We start from the raw sequence: 11,719 nt of genomic DNA on the forward strand, positions 1-11,719 counted from the left end.
AAGTTTATGGAAGGTGAAAAATGAGACTGACCAGAAAATAATTAAAATAGCATAGACTAAAGGTGCTAAAAGCATGAGAAGAAGGTTTCAGTTCCATGTGGAACACAGGAATTGCTGACTAGTGAAAGAAAAAGGTTCATCTAGTTGACTTTCCATTATTTGGTAGTTGCACCATACAGCAGTAATGGCATTGTTGAATGAAATTGATATCATTAGTCAGTGTGTCTACACCGGAACAAATTAGTGAACTGATAAAGAGCTAGGGGAAGATTGTGCAATGAGACTTTCTTTTGGGTAGGATAAGGGTTTGTAAGCTCAATTTGAGATTGTACAGGAAGCTGAGGTTAGGATCAACTTGGTCCGTTAGTGATTAAATCAGAGAAGAGGGAGAGGTCCTGGCGTGGGTTATTTGGGTGAATGCATAGAGAATTGCGGGGTATGCAGTTGCATTTAAAACTTTATTGATCCTTCAAGTAATGTAATTTAAATAGCTGTAGTCATAATCCACAAAATATTGAGGCTGCAGATCTGCAACTGGTGCTACAGTCAAGTCACACCCCCTCATTTACATTTGCTGTGTCTATTTGAATAGTACTGTTATGACAGAGGCTGGATTCCCACCTTGGATTGCAACATAAAATAAAAATACTTGTTACGGATACCAAAATGAGCCATTAAATACCTTGTCTGTTCAGGCTTTAAGCAAAAGATTGATAGACCAGATTTGTTAATAAACACGGTCACTGGTTTGTGATCAAAACAAAAGCTTTTAATAAAAATGCAATAATTCGTTAACATAGTGGTACAGAAATACAAATAGTTATTTCTATAGATAGCCATGAAAAATATATACATGCATAAAAATTGCTTTCTTTGCACAAATTGTCTTTCTGACCCAAAAAAACACACTTTGGTTAATGAGTTATTGAAGGCAAAAGGATAAAGCATAGAATGTTCCAGATTCTGTTGCTCTGATATTTTGGCATGTGTGGTGAAGTCACAAGCATTTGTGTTGTCTAAGTTATGCAGACAGAATTTGCTCAGGAAATGTAATTGTAATCTTCCAATCAGATATCGAGAGTTCTGATTTCTAGAAAGCCTTTTTCAAAAAAGGTCTCCAGTGTACACAGTGAATTTTCTTAGAATGGTTTCTTTTAAGGAGGTCATTTAAAGTAGGTCCACAAATCTTAAAATAATTTTTTTCCACAGTCCCTTAAAAACCTGTCCGCTGAGCAATGTTAACTATAAAGCAACCTCATAACAATACCCATTTTCTGTTCAGAGTGGAGATGCCACTTGTGGGTCTAATGTAACTAACTTAATTTGTGTGGTGGTTCTTTCTCAGAATTTATTTTCTCAATTGTTTTTGTAAAAGGATTGTCATTGCCCTATTTTAACATCTCTAAGTGGAATGGGAGTGAACTGCAGGATCTTTCTTTCAGAGGCAGCTCTTTGATTTGGTTAAAATAGTTATGGAAGTATTTATCACTGAAATTGCATAAAACTAAGGCATCTTGGACAATTTTGAGGAAAATTGGCATCTATCTTTTGTGCGTTTTCAGATTGCATTGAAATTGAGTTTCAACATTCTGGTGAAGTTATCTAGTTGGAGCTCAGTGCAGTCACTTTTTTTTATGCCAATGCTGCAACACCCAATCTAAATGACCACCTAGTAATATTGTTGGTTGGAGTTCCTTCACACAAAGATAGTATCGCTAATTATTATGATAACTCTGGTAGTGCCAAAAACAGGAAATCCTGTTTATGCTTGAAATTAACTGTAATATTTCTTCCCAACAGCCACATGTCAACCCACTGCTTACTTACAGATGTGTGAATCCATTCGCGAAGTAGTGGGTAGCAACAAGCTGGTTAATTGAAAAAACATCAATGTAACCTAACCCCAATTGCTAACTTAGGATTTTGGAGCAAGATGCCCAATCGAAATGGGTTGATTTGTTATATGACTATAATACTTCATTCAAAATGTCTGCAGTCATCACTGTAATTTCCTTTTTGCTATCTGGAGTCATGTGCTGCACTGACGTTGTAGGGCTTTTTAAAGTCTATTACACTGGGAAAGAAGGGAGATAGAGGGTAAAGTAAGTCTGTCTTTTATAGGAGGAATTAATGCGATGAGCCATGTTGGGTCTAACAGTCAAGAAATAGACTGTCTAGACCATTCTCATTAAGGCTTCACATAATCAGCAGTGATAGCTGGGGTTGTCTAAGTTAATTTGGAAGGATGCAGTGTCTTTCATGTTTATTATTGGGATTTCTTTCCACTATCGCACTGAAAAGGAACCGTGATTAAATGATGGTGTCAAAGTTAATGATAAAAACAAAACTTTATTCTGTTGATTGGAGATGGTACTTCTCTTGTCCCCCATGTCTCTGCTGACATAACATTGCTAAGACTTGCTGAGGTTGACCAACTTCATAGTTGCTGTAGGCTGGGTTGCAATCAACATGATTTACTTTTTAGTTTCTTCTTGTTACTGATGGCTATGTTTTTATCAACAGATGGTGGTAGTGATGGACACGCACAAACATGTACTGTAACCACTTATAGCAAGGTGAGGAAATGGCAGTGCAAGTACTGAATTTCATCATTCTTCCCGACCCTAACTCCTGTATGTGCCCTCTGTTAGAAATTTCCATTAGAATGCTCATCCATCTGTCTTGATTCACATAATGGAAGTTAACAACAATCACTTTTTGTTAACAGGAATCCTTATTTTCTGTACATTTCTGCAGACTTGATAAATTGGGAAACAAGTTAATTCTGTATCTAACATAGTGTCAAACTGATACAAGACAGTTTAAGAGCAAATTCTATAGAGGACTGTTGACAAGTGTTTTTCAAGGTTCTGTTTGGGATCCTGCTCCCAAATATTAAACACATTCCCGTCTTTTGCATGTCATTACTACCAGAAATGCTCTCCTTACGAATATGTTTGTGTAAGCATCAGGAATTGTATGTAAGTTGGTCCCCTGATCTGGAAAAAGATGTGATTATATGACAGACAGGAAACTTGTAACAAAGATTGAGAATATCTCCTTTCAGATCCTACAGATCTAAATTTGAAAAGCTATGGATTTGGAACTCAGAAAATGTGAAATAACACTCAGGAGGAGGACACATTTCTTCAAGGCTTTTAGCTTGCACTCATCAGGGCAGTTCACAAGAAGTACCAAAATAAAAGCAAATCCACTAGGGCAATATCACCATCAATCAAGAGTCCACTTGCCAACCAATCAGTACTCTCTCATACGTATAAATGTTGTTTTCTTTTTACTTTGGCATTGTTCTGATGTGTGATAGATGAGAAACTTCAGTGTCTTCTCTCAGTAATACTCCACAGTTTGGCAAGACGGAACTTTTAAGACTTCATTGTAAATGAGGAAAGTGGGCTTCGAAACAAAAACTGAAATTGCTGCAAAGCTCGAGATCTAGCAGCGTCTGTGGACCTTCCTCAGAGCCCTTTATCAGCAGTTTGTTTTGTTTCTGATTTACAGCATCCACAGTTCTTTCAGTTTTTATTAAATTGTGTTTGACACGGCTGTGCTGCAAAGAATGTACCTTTCTTAAGCAATTCAGAAAGGTCAAAAATACAGCTGTGTGGTGATCACATAAGGTCATTTATGTTTTGGAGAAGTTCAAGTTATTACTTTTGAGAGAGGGAGACTGGCATGAGGTACCTTTTTTGGGTTGAAAAGCTACATGGAAATAGCCTTTGGATTTTCAAGTTTCAGTTTCTCTCCGATTAGAGATGGGGCTGTTGAGCTCTGATCTTCAGAAAGCTGACAGGCAAAGTCAGATCTCTCTCTCTTCCTTTTTTTGTCTCGCCTTCCGAGTTGAGAAAGAAACAATACTCAAGACTGATATGAACTTTTAACTCCTGCAAAGATCCAGGTTCAACTGACCAGGTATTGAACTGACAATCTTTTGTTGCTGTGTGGTTGACAACAGGGTGACTATCATCATTTAAAACAAAGGAATTGAGAGAGTCCCTTCAGTCCACTCTTGTGACTTGGACTCTTGATCCACTGAATTTGTTCCTCCTTTGCCTCTATTTTCCACGAGTGAATTTCTGCAGAGCTGTCAGCCGTGTTTTGTCTTCATTGTGAAAGAATGTGTGCATGTTTGGATTTCGAGGCAATATAGTTTTAAGTTTGCTTAGGAGTTGATCCATTTTGCCACTTGTTGAATAAGTTTTTTTAGTTTTGCTTACTGATGAATCCTGGCGAGTTTCTACTGTCTTAGATAGCAGTTAACCAGGCGAATTAATTATCTTGATGACTCATTTGGTCAATTACTGCCTTGTATTTGTAGTGGCTCATAGAATAGTGGGACATTGTTACCCATGCACTTCTCCCATCCGAGTCAGGACAAAATGACTACTCGTGAAAAAGTGACCTTGTCTCTTCGAAAACTTCACTTTGGATTTAAGAGCTACATTTTCCCATTATTTCCTCGTACTGAGAGTTGTAGTCTGTCAGTGTCTTTGTTTCTGTCTTGGGCCGTTTTCAACAAAATGAAACAGTCCTCCAGCTATACTTACTTTGCTATATTGTACACAGACTAGATGTGAGGCAATTGTTGTGAAGGAAGGAGAGGTGTATTTGGACTTAGTGGCTGGATTTCAGTTGCTGCATTGTGAAGCTCAATAGATGAGGCTCATTTGGTTTTGTTACTTTTGTTGCTCCAGCCCCTCCGGACCAACTTTGATTTCCGAAAATAAATGCAGTGTGGATTTAATGTGAGGCTTTTTGAACGAGCTTACTCAACCTCTGATCACTAACACTGGCCAAGAGAAAGATTGAGTTGTACTAATTGAGAATGAAAGTATAACCTTTGCTTTGCCAAGCCCAGACTTAATGAAGTTGTGATGCTGCTTTAATTAACTCTTCAAGTAATTAATAATCTACCAATGTATCAGTAAAATATTGATCTTTCTATTTCAGTGGGATGCAATTCAGGAATTGCTTGGACACCCCATGGAGAAGCCAGTGGTTCTTCACAGGTAGTACATGAGCATATGAACATATTCTGTAACAATAAGAAGATGGGGCCAGAGTCTGAGAAATAACAGGCAACTTGAGAACTGAGGAAATGCTTAAAATTATTACTTAATAGTAAGCCTGACTGCCTGTCTCTGCTATTTTTCATTTGGTGCATATGTATGTAGGGTCACAAGTGTAGCTTAAAATCAGGTATTATGTGTGATCATATGAATTATCAGCAAGAATAGGCCACTTGGCATCTTGACACTGTTCCACCATTCAACAAGCTCATGAGCTGGTTACTCAACATTCCTGCCTTGCCCTGAAAAGCTCTCACCCTTTGCTTGTCAAATCTAATCATCTTCAAATATTCAAGGACTCTGCTTCCACTTCTTTTTCAGAAAGGGAGTCCCAAAGACTCAATACGGTCCTTATCGTCTTTAATAGATAGCTCCTTATTTGTAAACAGTCAGCACTAGCTCTAGATCTTCTCTCGAGGAAACACCCTTTCCATGTCTACCATATCAAGACCTCTTGGCATCTTCTGTCTTTTCAAGTAATCTCTTACACCTCCAAACTCCAGTAGATACCAGCCAGGTCTGTCTAATGTTTTCCCTGTCAAACCTCTTCCTGATAAGACAACCCACCCATTCCAGGTATCAGTCCAGTAAATAGTCTCTAACTGCTTACAGCACATTGACATCCTTCCTTGCCTAAAAACAATCCTGTACACCGTACTGTAGAGGGAATCACCCTTTATAATTGAAGCATCACCCGCTACTCTTGTATTTAATTCCATCAGCTTTCCTCATTTCTTGCTGAATTTGCATGCTAACCTTTCATAGACTACGACGCTAGGATTTCTCTGCATCTCAGAACGTTGTAATCTCTTATCATTTAGATTAAAATGCTTTTTACTCATTCTGCCAAAGTGGACAATTTCACAAATTTCCACACTAATTGCATTTGCCAAATCTTTGCCCACTCGCTTGACCAATCTATAGTCCTGTACACAACTTACATTTTTATGTATATTCATCAGCAAATTTAGTAACCATATCTTTTTAGTCCCTTTATCCAAGTAATTTATATAAATTGTGAAAACTTGATGTCCCAGCGCTCACCTATGTGACACACAACTTGTCAACCAGAAAGTGACCCTTTCAAACTTTGTTTCTGGTTGGCATAGATAAAAATTGTCTAACTCATGTTATCATCTCCACCACATGCTTTTATTTTCTGCAATAACCTTCATGTGGCAATTTCTGAAATGGCTTCTGGAAATCGGACTTCAGCAGAAGTGTTGGTTCCCCTTTATTAACATCATATGTTGACTCCATCTGGTTCCCTTGAAGTTTTGAAAGTGCCTAACCAAAATGTCTGCCTTAGCCTCTGTAGCTTCCCTATGACAAATGTTGAGCTATAAGTTCTATAATTTCCTGCTTTGTCTCCCTCCTTTATTAACTGAAGGAATTACATCAGCTACTTTCCAATCTAAAGGAACTTCTCCAAATTGAGGGAATTTTAAAAAATTAAAACCAATGCATCAACTATATCTCACTAGGCATTACTTTGCAAATGTCCAGGATGAAGTTTGTCAGGTCCTGCGGACCAGTCAGCTCTCCGCTCTGACAATTTGCTCAGTATGACTTTGCTGATTAGTAAGTTCAGTACCTCTCTCCCTGCTAATTTCTGGGATGTTGATTGTAACCTCTATATATTGAAGATTGAAAGTTGTTCAATTCGTCTGCCATCCCCTCACTTTCCTTATTAATTCCCCAGACACTCGTTCTATAAAACTAACTCTGTCTTGCTTTGTTAACACTACTTGTAAATATCTATTATTGGAACATAGGAATGTTACAGCGCAGAAAGAAGCTATTCAATTAATTGTCTGCTCTGGTTAAATTAGTTAGCCACTCATTCCAATCCCATTTTCCAGCAACTCATCCATGACCTTGCATGTTACAGCACTTCAGATGCAGATCTAAGTAACTTTTTTAAACTGAGTTGAGGGTTTCTGCCTCAACAGCAAACTGTGCAGTGAACTCCTTGTGTTCCCTTAATCTTTCTACCAATCACCTTAAATCTGTGTCACTGGATAATTGACCACCTTACCTGGGGAACAGGGTCTTCCCTGTCCGTGTGGTCTGGGCTCCCCCATTATTTTACACACCTCCATTAAGTCACCACTCAGCCTCAGGGAAAACAGCCCTAGCTTAACCAATCTTTCTTCAGACCTACAATTTTCAAGCTCTGGCAACATTTTTGCAAATCTCATCTGTAGTTCATTCAAGTGATTATAGGTATTGTAAACATTCTGTTCAAATGTTTTATGACCCCTCGGGGGTGAAAAAGTAGGACATGCACCCAGACTTTTAGACAGGGGCACTACCTCTGCCACAAGAGCCCCCTTGAGTATTTGTATCCTTCCTGTAATGTGATGACCATAATAGTACACAAAGTTCCAGTTGTGGCCTAACCAGTGTCTTGTATAGTTCGACCAAAATTCAATTAAAATAGTAAGACATGCTCTTCTTTTACAAAACCATGTCGACTATCCCTGATTAATGTGCCTCTCTCAGCAGCTAATCCATCTTCCAAGATTCATTCCAGTAATTTGCTGCCAACCTTGGTTAGACCGATTTGACCTATGATTATTTGACCTGCTCTCTGTACCTCTTTTAAAAACGTTACAACATTTGCTAACCTCAGGTCTTCTGATACCTTACTTGTATCTAATGAGGATTATAAAATGATCCTTAGAGTATCTGTTATTTCCTCCCTAGATTCCTTTTAACAGCCTAGGTTACAATTCATTCAGCCCCGGCGCCCTCGAGGAAATCATTCCCTCCGGTGCTTCCCTTTTCATTAAACTATTCAATAAAATAAGAATATACTCTTTAAATAGAATGTCTGTCTGCATATTCCCTCTGAAGTCAGACAAAATACCCGTTTAGATCCTTGCCCATAACTTGTGCATGGATATAGAAGACATCTAATGACCCAACGCTTTCTTAATGCACTGATAATGCATCTTTGGATTTTCCTTAGTCACTGCCAATTTTGTTGTATCCTCTCTTTAGTTTCCTAATTTCTTTTTCGCTTTAACCTTCCTAAAATATTACCTTTGTGAGATTGTGATAATCTCTATTTTTTTTTTTGCTTGCCCTTCATGTCTGTGAATAATCTGGGATTTCTAGATTTTGCAGTTATCACCCTTTTCACTTTGTGTGCACATCTGCACCGTCTCACGTGGAATTGTGACTTTTGAATACTTCCCACTACTGTAGCTGTAACCAGTCCACCTTTTTGCCAGCTTTGTAAAGTTTGACTTCTCCTAGATTTTAGATCTCTTACTCCTGTTCTAACTTTGTTTCTTTCCATAATGATGCTGAATCTAACTATTTATTTATAATCGATACATTTAAGCTAGCTTTCTCTGCGGTCTGTTGTTTCTGTGCATATTAATGTTTCAGGCATTCTTTACTTTTTACATTCTGTATTGCACATTGGTGCTGTAAACTGGTCTTATCCTGATTTTTCTTAAATTCAAATCATTTTCCAATCAGTCTAGTGTGCTGTGGATAATTACTTTGCTAAAGCAAAGGTGCGTGAAACGTAGATGGGGAAATGAGCAATCAGAATCCAACAGTTAACATTCCTGGGCAGAGTGGAGTTCTATGCTGGATAGTGGTCATTGAGTTAAAATTAATTTAACCTTTTTTTTTGCTGATGTAGATCCTCTTCAGCAAACAACACAAACCCTTTCGGCTCAACTTTCTGCTTTGGATTGCAGCGCATGATCTTTGAGGTATGATTGATCTCTGCTTCCCTGGGTTCTCGGATGGAAACCAGACCTGTTTTTCTTGCCTGTGACCTTCAGAGGGGTGTGGCTGTTGTCAGGCTGGATGAGGCTTAACCATAATATTCCTTACAGGTAGATAACTACCATCAAACCTTAACAATAGTCACTAAATCACATAGTACGAGGGCAACCAACATATAAAACCGTATGTTCAGGCCGTAGGAAACATAAATAGCAAGGGTAACATGGTATGTGTGTATGTATATCTCCATAAGCACAGGTGTGCACATATAGATTTGTCTCCCATATGTGTGCGTGCATTATTTGTGTGTATATAAATATATTTTTAGTATTTGAGGTCATTGTGTTCCTGTGCTTTTTATTTGCAGGTCATGCAGAACAATCACATAGCGTCAGTAACGCTTTACGGTCCTCCCAGGCCCAGCAGCCAATCTCAAACCACGGAACTAACACAATGAGCCTCAGTCTCATTTGAACCAACCAGGACTCTACCAGTTTAGTACAGTGTGCCTTGATTTGCTGCCACAATTGTACAGAACAGCATGATCCAGTCAACACTGCATCCCTGGCCTCATCTGGATTGAGGAGGGGGTGGGTTTCTGGTTTGTTAATGGCCTCATCACTGCTGATGGTCCCTGCCGATGAGGTGTGCAACTCTATGCTTGCATTAAGCCAGTTTCTGTCCTCAATTGTACAGTGCAGATCAGCTGGGTCCTGCCTTGCCTTGAGTCTTTAGAAGTTGAGGAAGCAGGCAGTGGAGCTGCAGATTCAAGAAGCACAAGTTGTACAAGCCTTGAATGGGCAGTGTTTCAGGTTTCTGTTTAGTAGGTGTTCCTGTAGTGTTGTGGTACTCCATACACTCATTTCTGTCCCAGCACAATATGCAAAGACAGAAGTTTGTCCACGTGTTCAGGCACAGCCTATCTCTGTAGCTTAGACAGTAGCACGTTTTTATAGAAATGGTTACATCATTTGCACTACATACACTTTAATTACTTGATTAATCGTGTTTTATCCACTGAGGAGTGTCAGGGTATAGTGCCAGCTAATTGGGTGAGACTGGGGTGTGGAGAGGAGTCCAGTCCATGCACACAGCCGGTCCCGCTGCTCGGTGGGGGTTTGAAGGGGGAGTGATGATTTATTCACTTCATCGCACTATATTGGGTTGAAATGCAATCCTCTGCCATGTCTTGAATTGCATGTTGTTAATTTGATGCCAAAGACATATCTTCAATGTGCTTACTTTCCTCATCTGTGCTATTTCCCATGACAGAACTGCACATCCCAAGATCGTCATTGGTCATTAGCAGGTTTTAGTCAGTCAGCAGCAGAAATTGTACACTGTACACAAGCAGAGTTGAAACTCTGCTCTTCGCAGTATTCACAAGAGGTTTGTTCATTCATAGGAAGATGTGAAGCTACTTGGACTGTTCCCTCGTCAAAATATTGAGAGCTTAGTGCTTTTCTTTTTTAATTAAAACTCTTAGCTATCACTCATTTTTACATTGTACATTGTAGCAACTTGTAATTAATAGACAAATTTTGTGTGTTTACACTGTGTGTATAAATCTGTAAATAATGCATTTTGTAATTTTAACAATGTACAGGGAGTGCCTGTATAGTTTAATGGTGAACAATGAGAAGGATGTATTTTGAATTGTAATCAATGTTTTGACTCTGGACCAGTAGCAAGGACATGTGATGTGTGTTATGGTGAAACTTTGCGTTCTGTCTTCCTGTAAACTGTGAGATTGCAAACTGTTGTATCCAACACACGTGGATGTTGTTTAAAGACTATGTTACAGTTTACTTTGAAGCTGAAAGCTGTTCTCTTGTAGCTGTTGATCCTTAACTAAACCTGCTTAGTTTAGTGTTTTTTCCTGTGCTCCTTGCTTACCATGGGAACTATTTGCCTCTTCATTCATTTTTCGTTCTGCACAGTCCTCTGACTTTTATTTAAAAAAAAAAGAAAAAGGAAAAAAAAAATGCACATTAAGAGCATGTATTCTGCCTCGCAAATAAAACTGACTCCAGTTCACTGTTTGAGATAATTGGATTTGACTGGTTCTTTTTGGAGTGTGGAGAATGGGTGGAGAGGGTTTCAGCAGTGAGGAATAATCACCCCATTTTCTAGCGGAGCCTGAACACTGGATATCACTTCTTGAGATATGGGCTTACTGTACAAGTTTCTTGCATGGAAATTGCAGTAGATTTGACTTCCTTTGTTTTTAAAAAAAAATGATGGGTTTGGATGGGACTCTCTCAAAATGTCAAGCAGGATCGGGGTGATAATTGAGAAGTTAATGTGAGGCAGGGTATAGTGGCTGAGTTTTGGTATTTACAGAGGCAAGTAGATGGGAGATAAGCCTGGAGAAAATTAGGGTAAATGGGTGGTAGTGGTGAAAAAAGTGTAGCTGTGTATTTTGACAATACTGAAGTGATGTAAGGTTGGATGTCATCTTGGTGACTGACATGAAATTTAAAGCTCGGTCCTGGGAAAAGCAGGATGACCAGATTTCGTATAACTTGACACAACCTGAGTGAAGGCTGGAATGGGGATTGGCATTTGATAGGGTGCTGAAAAACAATGGCACAAATCTAATGGGGAGAACTTTAGCCTATTCATAACCTCTGGTAAGGTTGCTTCACTAGCTCTAAGTTAACAATAGCAGTAGTGTAGAATGGAGTTTCTATGGTGTACGCACGTAAAGAAGCTAACATCTTACCTTTAAGTTGTCAGCAAGATCTAGTAAAAGATGAAAACTGAATGGTCAAAACTACAGATGCATGTGGAGATTAGGGGGTGTCAATGGAGCTGGTGAAGGAAGCATGTAGATATAAAGTGTATATGTAGAGCAGGGTCAGTGAATCAGTATAAAGGAA

The 11,719-nt window shown here is 38.9% G+C and overlaps 1 protein-coding gene across 1 annotated transcript; it reads left to right on the plus strand.

Moving 5' to 3' along the window:
• The first annotated feature begins 2,486 nt into the window (after positions 1-2,486).
• On the plus strand, positions 2,487-10,887 carry LOC125485038 (phagosome assembly factor 1-like). Its single transcript, XM_048605955.1, has 4 exons — positions 2,487-2,576; positions 4,969-5,027; positions 8,749-8,821; positions 9,205-10,887. Exons 1-4 carry the CDS (start codon positions 2,502-2,504, stop codon positions 9,292-9,294), a joined length of 297 nt encoding a protein of 98 aa, XP_048461912.1. The 5' UTR covers positions 2,487-2,501; the 3' UTR covers positions 9,295-10,887.
• The last annotated feature ends 832 nt before the right edge of the window (positions 10,888-11,719 follow it).

This window comes from Rhincodon typus, chromosome 15 (assembly GCF_021869965.1).
Source record: "Rhincodon typus isolate 14 chromosome 15, sRhiTyp1.1, whole genome shotgun sequence".
Classification (NCBI taxonomy): Eukaryota; Metazoa; Chordata; class Chondrichthyes; order Orectolobiformes; family Rhincodontidae; genus Rhincodon; species Rhincodon typus.